Genomic DNA, 14923 nt, shown 5'->3' on the forward strand with positions numbered 1-14923 from the left:
AATTTATTACTTTGTATATTTTCTTGTTTTTCTTCTATTTTTCGATAGTCTTTCTGTATTCAAAATTGGGGCGCATAAATCTTAAGAAATAATTAAAAATAAATTTCAATAAAATACACTATTAAAAAAACTTAAATTAATGCTTAAATTTCTCAATGGTTTTTCCCAATTTCCAATGACTAGAAGACACATACATAAGTAATTTCTATTTTACCGCTCATCAATTTCCTATATCAAAAAATTGTCTGATGCAACATTTTCTAGTATTTGCTCAAACAAAAGCAAAAAGTAAAAAAGACAAAAAAAAAACGAGACAGAATAAATGACAAAAACCTCAACTTGACACCCGATTCGATTTATGTGTTTAATATACAAATATGGGCAAAGCTGAAGTGAATAGACAGACAGTCGATGAGTTGGCCAGACAGGTAGCGATTAAAAGAAGAGCTATTTAGTAGCGTTAAGCGGCATTGAGTGAGCGATCACCTCAAGTATGGACATTTGTTTAAATAGAGCACCTACCATACACTTGAGGTGAAGTGGGTATGCAATTTATTGGAAGCAGCAGCACACATACATATGTGCACAGTATGTATAAATATTACATCGTTCACTCACATCAGACGCTCCAATAATTTATAAAGCGAAAAAAAAAACATTTTATTCAACCAGACACTGCAATGCGTTGGACTTTATGTACATTAGGACGGGTCGACAAAAACACAAAATTTTTTTATAACTACGAAATTTGTATAGGTGCTATTTTATTCCCTTGTTTTTGAAAAGAAAACCTGGTTCTCTGCGACAATATCTTCAGTCTGCGGAATGAGCTTGAAAAATGGAAAATAAGAGTGAGAATACCAATTTTTCAAATTTTTACAGCGATTTGTGTAGATTAAATCCGGAACTTATTTGCTGTTATAAAGTCGTGAAAAAATTGGGCAAATTAAAAGTAAGTAGCATCAATATTTTAATCAATTAATTTATATTTTTTCTACTTTTAATTTATTAAAATATTGATGTTACTTACTTTTAACTTGCCCAATTTTTTTTTATGATTTTATGAAACCAAATAAGTTCCGGATTTGACCAGTCATTGTAAAAATTTGAAAAATTTGTATTCCCGCTCTTATTTTAAAATTTTCAAGCTCATTTCGCAAACTGAATATATTGTCGTAGAGAACCCGGATTTATTTTCAAGAATAATTATTCCCTTATTATTAAGACCTATACAATTTTCGTATCAAAAATTTTGTGTGTTTTCGACCCGCCCTAATGTGCATACATACATATGTACTTACCTATGTCGTTATTTCACATTGTCACTGTTGCTAAATTTAAATGAGCAACAGCTTTTTTCCACCAGCTAAATGAAGAAATTGACGTCACTATGCTTTTTTTGCTTGCTGCCTTGTGGTGAAATATGCGTAGCACTTGGTTGATACCTTGGCCAAGAAATTAGACGTTGTCTATGTCTAGCAATTTGTTGCCGCATATACTTGTGGCGTATTCATTAACTGAATTAGTCGTCGAAAACTTGCTGTGTCTGTTCTAATTCTAATTTTGTAGAATCACAGCATTCATTCATTCATTAATTCAACAGTTGACACTAAATTTATGTATGTACGAGTATGTATGTACATATGTAAGTGGACATATTTGTATGTGCATATGTTTAAGTGCCTAAAAAGAAGCATATTTTATGGCGGCCGAACACTGTTGGCGTTTGTTCGAACTCCAAAAAAAAACGAAAAATTACACTAAAGATACCGAACGTCAAAACCGGTTTGTCTCCAAAAAAAAGTTTGACAAGCGATAACGGAAATTCGTTCCAAAATGCATCAATAAAAATAATTGCTTGTACAAATGTATGTATTTTATTCAATATCTTTTGACTACAAAATTAGTGGAAGGGCGCCTCATTAACTTTCTACGTAGTGAATTTTGCTTTTGTGATATGCTCAAATCCAGATCGAGGGGTTCTTCGATAGAAAAAAGTCATATACTTGGATCCTCTTTTGAAAAAAGTAGTTTTATCTAACAGCCATATACATTAGGGTGTTGATTAAAAAACATCAACATCTAAATTTCGTATTTTTCTACGCACAAAATAAAGACATCTAAGAAAATTTCGGAATTTTAAACAAAAAAGGGATTGAAAAATCTTGATAAAAAAATCGCAAATATTATAAAACATATGCTAAATTCATAAACTCGCTGAATTATAGCCGGTGAAATTCAATATTTTGTCGAATTTTTGCGATTTAAAAAAAAATAATTTTTGTAAATTTTCGTTGATGTCTTTATTTTATTCATGGAACAAAATAATGTCGTGTCTACACACAAAAATTGGATGCTGATATTTCTAACGGCCAGCCTAATATACAAAAATATAATGTACAGAAAATTTGGATGCTGATATTCTTAAGGACCACCCTAATAAACAAAAATATAATTTGCACAAAATTTGGATGCTGATATTTTTAAGGACCACCCTAATATATGTACATACACGTGTATGTACAATACCGAAACTACTAAACCAAATGGCACGAAAGTACAACACTAGGCTAGCTTCTGTTCTGTTACCAGTTCTAGTAAATTCAATACCAATTCCTAAACAACACCCCTAACTGCCAAATAATTGGCTTTAAAGTATTCTGTGATCGGTTAATTACTTTAGATATTAGACTAGCCACGTATTGGGCTAGTCGAAATAAGGACATGCCACGCATACACGAACCACCTTATTACTTCTAAATTTCAATGTTTAGTCACATAAATTCCACTTTGTATGTACTTATGTGTGTATGCACATTGCGCCAAAATGTATGGACCAATAATACAGTCTATCTAAGAAATGTCGCATTAATTTGATGACAAATTTAGCTCCTCCTGACCTGAATCTACGATTAACGAATTTTCAAAAATAATCATGATGTGATTGGCACGAATTCGTAAAAAAAAAAATTGTACGACTTCTTAAAGAAAATTCTGAAGAAAAAATCTGGAAACAAATCCACATATCGCAGCATTTTTTTTCAATATTTTGTCTGCTGAAATTTCGTTTTTCATTTTATTTTTATTTTTTTCAAAGTAAAACGGAAATGGCGATATTGTCAAAATTATGGAAAGCATGAATGGAGCTAGGAAAAGTAATTAAGCAGAATTGATAACATTTACACAGTACCACTACAAAGCAAATTTCAAAGACTCTTCCGTAACAGTTGTTTGACTTATTGAGATATCGAATATGTACATATTTTATAAAAGTTTATAGCGCAAGCTAACACTGCAAATTATTTGAAAATTAAATATAACATTAACAAATTTAATACTTTTCTCAAGGCTATGTCGAAACCTGAGTACATACATAAGTACGTATTCACAGTCCATGGTCCGCAGATTTTTGTCGATTACTATTTGGTTAGCGCGCGAATAAAGACGCTCATTAATAAGCTCAGATAAGAAAATGCGAATTAGTGATGTGCTGAGTCGTTACTATTATATATTGATTGATACTCGGTACCGATTTAAAAAACTATCCAATACTTTCGATACTCGGTACCGAAATGTTGCAATTTCTAATAACCAAAAATATGGAAAATAAAAGCAGTTCAGGGGAGTCTCGCCTATGAATAGCCGTATCTAGGGGCTTAAGTAAAACGATGGTTGTTATGCCATTAAAAATCGGGATGAGCATTTCTTTAAAGCTTCATAAATTTAAATTTCCCTTTGTCCAAAATTATACGAACTGGAAGTATTGGGTACCGACATTTTTTTTTTTTTTGGAAGTATTGGGTACCGACAATTCACCACATCACTAATGCGAATTTATTTTTAAAACAGTTTCGTATTCCATTGAAATGCGCATCATTCACTTAACGGAACTACGTGAAAGTATCAATGTCTGACACATTAAATCAAAATAAAAATAAAAAATTATAACATTTCATATCAAACAAATTAATAATTAATGGCCATAAATTTTATATACTACTAACCCATATTAAATATGTGTGATAATTTTTGTACGATCATTAGGGGTGTTTATGTATGATCATTAATTCAAAAATCTATTAGCTAACACATAAAAATTAAATTTATAGCGCGCATAAAAATTGTGGTGAGGATTGTGATTTCGAGGCAAATGCACATCGACATACATATGTATGTAAATACATTAGACTTTAGAAACAAACAATTTTAAATTTTCGGTGGCACCTACATATGCACATCCGGAAATAAACACTTTTTTTTTTAAATAGTTTTACCGGAATAAACGAAATACTAACTTAGCAACAGTTTAATGATTTTAAAGTGTTCAAAACTGAGATCTGCTGGCTTAGTACTAGAACGGGGTACTTGAAGTTAATGAACTTTGCAGTTGAAATTATTGTATGATTAAAGATACGAAATTACCCTCTTAAGACAAAAACATCGATGTACATATTTATCATACATTAAATTCCGAAGATATGACAAAAAATTTAAGAAGGTGATGCCTACGTTCGGCAAAAGAAAATTCGATATAATCTCGCAAAAATAATTCATTAGGGTGCCTCACCAAAAAAAAAAAATAATTATAAATCGCTTTTGCCACTGGAATTATAAAGTTTATTATATTTTAAGACCTCCACCGAAATATTTCTTAAAAATTTTTGGCTAATGTGAAAATACTTAAAAAAATCTCATTACTCTGATTCCGTTGATAAAATGTTTAAACATTTTTATGCAGATCTTCTAAGCGAAACTCTTCTATGATATATGGTGATTTTTTTTTTTGGAAAAATGTAATGGCGAAATGTAGCTTCAGTATAAGGGTATAAAAAAGTGCTTTCAAATAAAATTATTCTGCTTTATCCTGTGTTTCACTTGAAAAATAAAAAATTCACCCGAAAATTTGAAAAGTTAACCGGTTCGGGGGAAATTAAACTCATGATAAGGCTGACTATAAAAAATGTACATATGTATGTATGCTGCTAGAGCAGAAAAAACTTTGTTTAATTTGCACATTTAATTTCAAATTTGCACTTTAATGAAAGTATTTAATTTTTTAACACTTGTCATAAATTTTGTACATCCATGCATACATATGGACATTAGGGTGGTCCAAAAAAAACTAAGGTCGGAATTTTATTGCGCTAACCTCCTAGCATTGTTCTATTTTGAAAAATATATACCCATATTTTCTTATTTTCAAATCAAAAAATATTTAGAGCTACCCTCAGAGCTTTGAGTGACCTCTAAATACTTTTTGTTTTCAAAATAAAAAAATTACGATTTTACTTTTTCACGTGCATTTTTGGACCCCCTAATGGGTACGTATTTTTTTGGTCTTTTCGTTATTCCTAGAAAGCTACGCCGAAAAAAATAGCTAACGTGGCGTATAAGTGACTCATGCCATGATTTCCATATTTCGGTTTTTTTGTTCATTTGAATTTTATTTTTTATTTTTATTATCTTTTTTATTTGTTCCAATTTATTCAAAAAAAAAAAATTTAAATTTTTATTTTTTTTTTTGTGAAGCGGTCGACTGACCGGCCATTCAAGCGATTCGCTCGTTCGTCTTACCTAATTAGCATGACAATTAGTGTGATGTTACCACCGGTACGACGAACACCTCAAGCGCTGGTCGGTAGAGAAGAGAGGCGTCTAGCAAGGGGTAATTATACTGTGAAATATATAGCGGTGCTGTGCTTGTACAAAACATACATACCTACATACATACATACAGGAATGAATGTATGCTTAGAATATAAATTTTTCTATAGGCATAGGCGGTAACTATTCGTATTATAAAACTCATCGGCTTATTTGTGCACTTTCTAGTGCGCTAAGTGACGGTCAGTGGGTAACAAGTGCTTCGAACTTCGACGAGTTTTTTGTTGGAGCATTACTAATTAAAATCTTTTTAATTTTTTTTTTTTTGGTTGTTGAAAAGTGCGATAAGCCAGCAAGCCAGCTGGATTTACAGATAACCTCGGTATGTGAAATTAATGCTTTGTTTGATTAAATAATGCGCTCCGCTGGCAACAAACATGAACTCATGCATATGTGTATGTACATATGTAGACCCAGGCGTGTTTGTAGACGCAAGTGTTTGGCCACACACGAGCCACTTTCGGCTGGAAGATTCGATGTGAACTACTACTTCGAGATTTGATGAAATATTCACTACTCAGAAGATCACGTAGGCATAATCAGTGTTGCCGTTGAGAATTTTCAGAAAGTCGCAAAAAAGGGGCCATTGACGAAAAAAAGGATCACCACATTATTTTTGCTTTTCTTTTTTAGTAAAAGAATAAATCTGTTGAATTTAAAAAGAAAATAGCGGGATAAGCTTTGCATAAAACATACACATAAATCTAGGTGCTGCAAGGAGAAGAGTTGTATTTCCTTTAAAAGTTTTAAGTGATGCATTTTATAGTACTTACAGGAGAAAATACTTCTAGTAGCATGGTTTTGTTAGCATTTCCTAAAAAATATCTCTGAAAAGAGGCAAAAGTCGCACATAATTTTGGGAAAAGGCTAAAAAAATCAAAATTTTCAAAAAGTCGGGTCAAAGGGTATTGGCGCTCACAAAGGGGTCAAATTGCCCCTTTAGCCGCACAACGGCACCACTGGGCATAATAGAGGATTTTTAACTAAGAATTTGTTGTGAATTTATGTATATTTCGTCGCAAGATAAAGCGTGAAGCACCTTTAGTGAATGGGCATTATTAGTTGCTTATTCTCATTTTATACGAACGCGGGCATGAATTATTTTTATTTATTTTTTTTTTTGTTACTGTAGAAGTTTGGTTTTTCCTAATTTCTTAGCTTAGCTGGTGCGTAGTTGAGTACATTTAAATTTAATTTAATTTGTCGTTGATTTGTTCGCGATGCTCGTTATCATATTGGCTGCTGAAGTTGATTGCGAAGTTGATTGACCTACATTTTTATGCTGCATGCTATATTATTTTTCAATGGATTTTTTGTTTTTCAATACACATTTTTGTTTTTATTCTTTTTCAAGCCTGCTTTCCAACTTTCTTCAAAACCTTTTAAATTTTGTGTTTATATTTTCATTCTTATCTATTGTTTTGTTTGCCAGCCCTTTTTGAACCTTGTTTCCAAACGTTTCTAAGTTTTTTTTTTTCAATCAAGTTTTCTCGAAACTTTTTCCCAAATATGTATACTTTTTCAAAATGTTCTAAGACTTTATTTCTTTTTTCTTTTCAATGCTTCTATTAAAAAAAATGTGTTTTCTAATTAGCTCTAAAAACTTTTAAGAATTTTTTGAAAGCTTTTTTTGTAGCTTTTTTCAAAGCTTTGCCCATTTTTCCCCAGCTGATATGTATATTTTTTTCAAAATCACACTAAACGATATTTTTTACCATTTTTCGACAATATTTTTTATTATTATAATTTTTTTTTTTTTGAAACGTAATCTTAAAATCTATGACCATATCCTTGCAAGCTTTCTTTGCACCTTGATTCATTGCTTTACCAAGTATTTTGTGGTAAATTTTTGTAACATTTATTTTTTCAGATTTATGCATGTACGTTAATATTTTCTGCCAAAATTTTTTGGACACTTTTCAAAAAGTTTAATTTTAGTTTTTCAAATTTGCTCTCATAACTTTTTAGAATTCTTTTTAAGTATGTACATACATATGTACTTTTATTTTTTTAAATTTCTTTCCAATATTTTCTAAACTTTTTTTTGCAAATTTACGCCAAACAACTGCTGCAAGCGTTTTTTAATAAATGTTTTTCTTCAGAATTTAAAAAAGTTCAATTTTGTTTTCATTCTTCAAATGTAAATACTTAATAATAATAATAATAATAATAATAATAATAATAATAATGTACTTTCTTATTTTCAGCCCTTCTCAACATTATTTTTAAAAAGTTGATCGAATTTATTTTTTGAATTTTTTTTCCTTTTAATCCTTTTATTCAAATTATAATATAGCTTTCTTATATTTTAAACTTTTCTTTGAAACTTGTTAAATTTTTTTTATGTTTTTGTTTTTTATTTTTTCGATTTATAAATTTATGCTTTGCATTTTCAAGCTATTTTTCATTTATTCTCAAAAGTTGTTTTACTCCTATTTTTTAAAACTTTTGCAATTCCTCTTCCATGTATTTTTTTTTTCTTCAAATTTAAGCATCACGTTTTTTTTTAAATTTTTTAAAACTTTTTTCCAATTTCTTTTTTTTATCAAAAGTTTTTTTTTTTAAACATGTTTAAACGGTGTTTCAGTCTATTTTGTTTAAATGTTTATTATATTTTTTTAATTTTTTTTTTTGCATACATATTTTCATTTAAATATTTTTATCAAAATAATAACATTATCCTACAAAACTAATATTTAAATTTCTCACAAATAAAACTAATTCCTATCTCACCATGTTTTTCCATTACAGACAATGAATATACACATGTTATTAATAGCACAGCTTGTGCTTTTTGCTGCCTGTATTCAGAGCAGAGCCATTGATGATGTTGACAATTCCATTGAGAATGTTGGTGGTGGCGCTGGTGGTGAAACACAAGTGCACCAACAACGCACACCTTTCGAACAGGATTGGATTAAATTTGCCAAGAAACCACCAACAAAACTGCTGCAAACCCTAGGCCAGCCCGTTGAAATCGTCTGCGAAGTGATGGGCTCACAAGTGCCCACCATACAATGGGTTGTGGGACATTTGCCTCTGTCTGAGGTGAGTTGTGTGAACCGAAGCAAATATGTAATTATATACATATATGTATAGATCTTAAAAAAACCAACAATTTATCTAAACATTTTAAAGCCCTATCTCATACCATTTACTAATCTCATTATCCTTACTCTCTCTCTCTCTCTCTCTCTTTTCCCCACTCGCTTCCACAGATCGACAGTGTTGAATCCAATGTCATATCTGAATCGTCGACAAGCGCCATTGTGCGCGTTCGTTCCGTGCATATCATCGATCATATGCTAAGTGAGGCGCGCACTTACACTTGCGTCGGTCGTACCGGTGGCAAGACCATTTACAGCTCAACAATCGTCTATCCGCAACCGGATATGAAAGAATTAGTGCAAGTGCGTGATAAACCATTCCCTGGCCCACAAAAACCACGCATTGTTTACAATGAAAAGCTCCATTTGGATTTGGTCGATTCGAATATTGTCTTGCCTTGTAAGGTGCATGCTCGCCCACGTGCTGAGGTCTTCTGGATGAATGGCGAGGGCAAATTGATTGAACAAAATCATCGTTTCAAAATTCTACCCTCTGGCGATTTGTTGATCTCGAATATCAAATGGGAAGATATGGGCGCTTACAGGTGTATAGCACGCAATGCCATGGGCAAGGATACTGCGGACACATTTGTCTATCCAGTACTTGTAAGTATCTGAAGGAGTTTCAGGATTTTTTGCTCAATTATAATTTAAAAATTTATTGTGCAATAAGGGCGAAGAAAATGTGGACAATTTACTTACATAATATTTCAACCTTGTGTACCAAATTAAAAACTTTTTTTGTTGGAAAAGTATTTTTTAATAGGGTTGCCGCAATGTCTCTTTTAGTTAAACGGGTAATAATCGGCTTCTGAAAGATTTTTAATATAATGTTGAGGAATTTAGAAATTATATGGACGCGGCTAAATTCGGTTAGGTTAAACTGGCCGGCGAGTAAGAGCCTAACATAGATCACCCCACGACATTTTGCAAGCTCAAGGCATCGCCTGTATTTTTTTCGAGCAGGGTTACCGTTAGTTGAAAAATTATTTTGCATGATATCAAATTGTACAACAAAAATAAGAAAACAAAACTTTTTGTGGAATATTTAAAAATCCTATTTCTCATTTTTACAGGCAGAGTTGCCACATAATTATATTTTTCACTATTTCTGTTGCTTGAAAAGGTATTTGCTAATGCTGTAAATATATGAAGCTTTGTTTCTCCTGAGAGCCGCAAACGGCTTTAAAAAATTTTGATGGAAATTTTTTTTAATCTATTGAGCGTATTTTTTATAAAAATTTTTAATTTTTTCTCGAGTGCTGAATATTATGATATACTATGAGTCTCAAGAAATTAACACAAGAAGTTAGGGTTGCCAGAGCATTAATTTTGTTAGAGAGACATTTTTTTAAATAGGGTTGCAGTAATGAAAGGTGAAAACAAATAGTTTCTAAAAATCCTGATGAGTATATTACGACATTTTAATAATAGGATTGCCACTAGTGGAAAAGATTTTAAAATATTTCAACATATGTACATGTTTTTTATTTTTTAAGACCAGAGCTACCAGCAGCTTCTGCCATAAAAAATTATAAATATTCATAATTTATTGTAAGCAAGTCAAAATTTTGTCTTTTTACCATTTAAGAGAAAAATTTTTTAGATCTTAAATTAATAGAAAATAGTTAATAATTGTCCACACTTTCTTTGATGTTCTTTTAAATATTCTGTACTTATGTATCTTGTACTCGTTTCAAGTAGCAAACCACTTTTTTCTTAATAATTTATTAAAATTTGTCCTTCCTTTTGTTTTTTTCATTGCAGAAAGAAGACAAATAAGCCAGTTGTGAAAATGTAAAAAAAGGTCTCCCCTACGCCCACCATACACACACACAACAACCGCAAATACACTTTACGAGGCAGAGTTGTACGTATGTAAATGAATGCACGCGATAAAAAAACAAAAACGGTTCCTAAAGTGAAATATGATACCATTGTATTGTACGTTCTATTATAGTTATTTTAAATGCCTGCAAAAGGTGCTACCCCATATTGCGTATGCTTATTAAAATTATAAATACAAAAAAAAAAATAAAAAAAAAAATTTAAAAAATTTAAAATTAAAAAAAAAAAAACAAAAAAAAGAACACTAAAATTAAAAAAATCTATTTCACAAAAACTAATATTTAAAAATGTGCGATTAAAAAAAAATTAAAAACATTTCCGAAAAACCAAAACAAAAAAAAAATTAAATTAACTCTTAAAACGCTAAAAAAATATTTAAAATACTTTTTAAAATCAAACAAATGCGAAAATGTACAAAAAAAGAACATACCAAATAATGATAGGCTATTTTATTAAAGTAAAAAAGAGGAAAAGAAAACGAGTATACAAAAGTTTAAGATACGCACATATGAGAATACATAAAAAATATTTTTTAAAAATGCTAACGAAATGTAACCAGCTCAGTCTCAGTTATAACACTAAATGTTACAAACAAACTTATGCATACAAAAATAGTAGATAGCTATAAGGCTTGCATAACTGCACACACACGACACATACACATGCATACATAAGAATGATAAACAAAAAATATATAAGTTGTGAAGGAAAAAACAAAACGGCAAGTTAAACGTCAAATTATGTACAAGTCCACATTCTTACATTCATACATAAATACATCAATAGAATATATAGTGATCAAGTATCTGCTTTTAGTGCTAATGAATATAATTATTATTTTTTTTTTTCAAAAACTATAATTTCTCTAAAAATGTCATGCATTTTTGTCATTAATAATAGCTACATACATATTACCCTTAACTGTATTAGTTAAAAAAAAAAAACGAAAAGAAAAAAAATCAATAGAACAGCACGCACACACATAGTCCAATTTTTTTCAATTATTTGTTTTTATTTATTTATTAATAACAATGGGGTTCGTCTCGAATGCATACACAACAAAGAATGCAATAAAGTTAAATTATTCATAACCGAATTCGTGTCAGTTGTTTATATATATTTTTTACATTTTTTCAAAAATTTGTTTCTTGTTTTCCTTAGTTCTTATGCATAGTTTGAGTTAGTCATTAGTTTATTTAATTTTTTACACAATACCAGTCACTTACGTGTACGTTTATTTTAACTTTATTTAGAAGTAGAAAAAAATAGAAATTTCGTCGGTACTTAATTTTTCACTTAATTAAAAAAAAAAAAGTATTTAATATTTTGTAAAATTTTTAGTTTATATAAGTTTGTTCTACAAATTTTTGGGAACTAACATATACATACATACATACAGCCATAGATATGTATGTATGTATTTGCATACATCTCAGCATACATACTTGCATACAGCATACATACATAACTACAACATGCATACGAACAAGAATCCATTCATATCACTAAGCATTAATTTATTTATTTAAACCACCAAATGTCTCATTACAAGATAACAAAAAAAAAAACGAGAGAGAAGCACAACAACTTACCTACCCTACACACATACGTACGTACACTCCAATTTCCATTAATCTTTTGCTGTAGTTCCATAAATTCACATACACACATACATACATACAATTAAGTTGCCTTTAGTTTTTGTTTTTTTATTAATTTATTAAACTAATTTATGCCTAAATAAGTTAAATACATTTACATATGTATAAATAAAATAGTTTTATACCGAACTGATGTTTTAAATGCAACACCATTATTTTTGTTTATTTAAATTTATAGTAATAAAATATAAAATTTCTGCGTTGAGATTGTGTAAAAATGTATACACACTACATACATACATACATAAGATGGAAAAGTTGAATAAAAATAAAAAATTAAATGGAATTTTCAGTCTTTTATTTTCAATGGAAACTGATGCAGAAAGTATTAAAAACACTTTTTTTTATAATTTAGAGGCTTTTTTCGGGAATCGCAATATATGCGGCACAAACGCCGCCGTTATTGCAACAATTTAATTTTTGGTGTGCGTCACGGCTAAATTTATATAAGAACCTATTCATTCCACTTTTCGAAGTTCGAATGTAGGAAAGTGATCGCACAAAATTTCAGTTTTCGCAAATGACTGCGATGGTCGAGTGGGTAGACTCTGGCTCTTCATTCCGCGAGTTGGGAGATGGAACCCTGGCAATATAATGAAAGAAAGAAAACAAGTATACGGTAGACTGTTTAGAGACGGTGGAAGAAAAGTGAGAGGGATGGATGCGGTGGGAGGTAGGGTGAGTGAGTGGGGACGGGGTGAGAGAAAAGAAAATAAGAGAGGAGGAGGTTTTTTAACATAACACAAAAAGGTTACGAAACAACAAATTAATGAAGAAAACACGAAAAATGTAAGCAAACATTTTATATGTGTATGTACATTAAGGTAATCCAAAAATACATGCGGGGAAAAAGTTTAAAATGTTAAGTTCTTATCCCCTAGCATTTTTCTAAATGGACGAAAAGAATACCCGTATTTTTTTGTTTTTAAAAACCATTTTATTTGGGACAGTCTTAAAACCCATGCAGTTTCCCATGTATTTTATATGAGAAAAACATTCTTGCGTAGAAATGGTATAGAATCCTTGAAAACAGGGACCGAACATAACAGTTATTGATGAAAACTGTCATTGAAAACTTCACTATGAAGGAAATGTTCCAAAACTAAGTGAAACATACCAATCGATTTCTTTTTTCACCGAGAATCAAACTTGAAAATACATTTTTATTTAAACTTTTATTATGAAAAATTAAAAATAATAACAATTATTTTTAATTTTTATCTAAGTAATATTTAAATAAGCTATTTTTGATTTTTATATTATATGTCTTAGATAATAGTTTTTGAAGACTATTTTATTTATAAAAGTCTTTAATAAATATCAGTTTTATTTTTAAGTCATACGTATAACAGTCATTATAATTTTTCGCAGTTAAGAAGGTGTTGGAGAACCAAAGTTTACTAAGCCTTATAGAAATGACTTTTATAAGTATGATTTTAAAAATAAAAGTTAGTGACTGACGACTTTTATAAATAATTATGTAACTTGTACATTAACAGACTAAAACTGAAGGGCCTAAAAAACTGTACTCAAAAAAATTCTAACACTTCCGAGAAAAAAGTTTGAAATTCAGGTGAAAATTTGTTGCACTTTTTTGTAGTTTCCTACAAATTGTTAAACTTGGGTTTATATGGGGTTTGTCTGAGAATGAACTATATTTTAATTGAAAATTCTTAAAAATAAATAAATAAACATAAGTAGCACACAATATCACTTTGAAATGACGTACTATGTATATGACCGATACTGTACATATGTACATAAATAGAAATACTCTTTCCTAAAATTGGTCCTATAGGTGTCGCTGGAGTCAAGATGTCTCTTAAGCCGTTTTTGTTTAATAAATGCTATTGGGATCAAAGTGGAATAGTCATGTGAAAAATAAAAGAGATACGACAATTTGACCATTTTGGACTAAATATTTTTCTTTTGTTTGGTTATAGTTTATCGCTTTTTTTTATAAAAATGCATGTCATTAACTAACAAAAACCATACGATATTTCAAACTTTGTAGAAAAATTTGAAAAATTCAACAAAATTTTACAACAATGAAAAAGTTTTTATTAAGAGGATATTATAAGTAAGTATAATAAAGTAGTAGCCCATTAAATTTTAGCTCAAGAAAGTGCAAGTTTTAGGTGGCTAATAAGACATCGCATTGATTTTTTATAACAATTTTTTTTAGCTCACATCAAAAAAAAATTATAATAATAATTCTTAATAAAAATTTTGTTGTAAAATTTAGTTGAATTTTTCTACAAAGGTTGAAATTTTGACTCATCTTGTTTTTTTTTTTTAGATAATAAGGTGAATTTTTATATAATATTAATAAACATTTCACTTGACTGTATGTCTAAAATATGTAGAAACTATCGATTAGAATTCAGAACTAGCTACTGCTTGAGAAATTACTGGTTTTGCTTGCCGGCACCGTCACTACTTCCACTTGAAACACTTACTGATAGATTTCTGAACGAACCTATTATCTTTTCTATATTTAAAAACGAGTACAAGAAGAAAACGAACATAATCACCTGTTTTAGCAACACTGCTCGTTTATATAGATAGTTCGGGACTTTTTCTGTGATTAATTTCGCGACTTGTTCATTTCGACCTTAAAATCAAATTTCATGTGCACCTGGT

The 14923-nt window shown here is 30.0% G+C and overlaps 1 protein-coding gene across 2 annotated transcripts in view; it reads left to right on the plus strand.

Annotated features, from left to right (window-relative positions):
- LOC118746703 (neural/ectodermal development factor IMP-L2) overlaps positions 1-10785 on the plus strand; it is a 65163-nt gene extending 54378 nt beyond the window's left edge. For both annotated transcript variants that reach the window (XM_036480590.1, XM_036480591.1), the window contains exons 2-4: positions 8416-8712; positions 8883-9377; positions 10539-10785. In XM_036480590.1, coding sequence (XP_036336483.1) covers positions 8416-8712; positions 8883-9377; positions 10539-10553 — 807 coding nt within the window. In that variant the 3' untranslated portion in view covers positions 10554-10785. The remainder of the gene's footprint in view (positions 1-8415; positions 8713-8882; positions 9378-10538) is intronic.
- The last annotated feature ends 4138 nt before the right edge of the window (positions 10786-14923 follow it).

The sequence above is a fragment of the Rhagoletis pomonella genome, unplaced genomic scaffold (genome assembly GCF_013731165.1).
Source record: "Rhagoletis pomonella isolate Grant_MI unplaced genomic scaffold, Rhpom_1.0 Rhpom_scaffold_00011, whole genome shotgun sequence".
NCBI lineage: Eukaryota > Metazoa > Arthropoda > Insecta > Diptera > Tephritidae > Rhagoletis > Rhagoletis pomonella.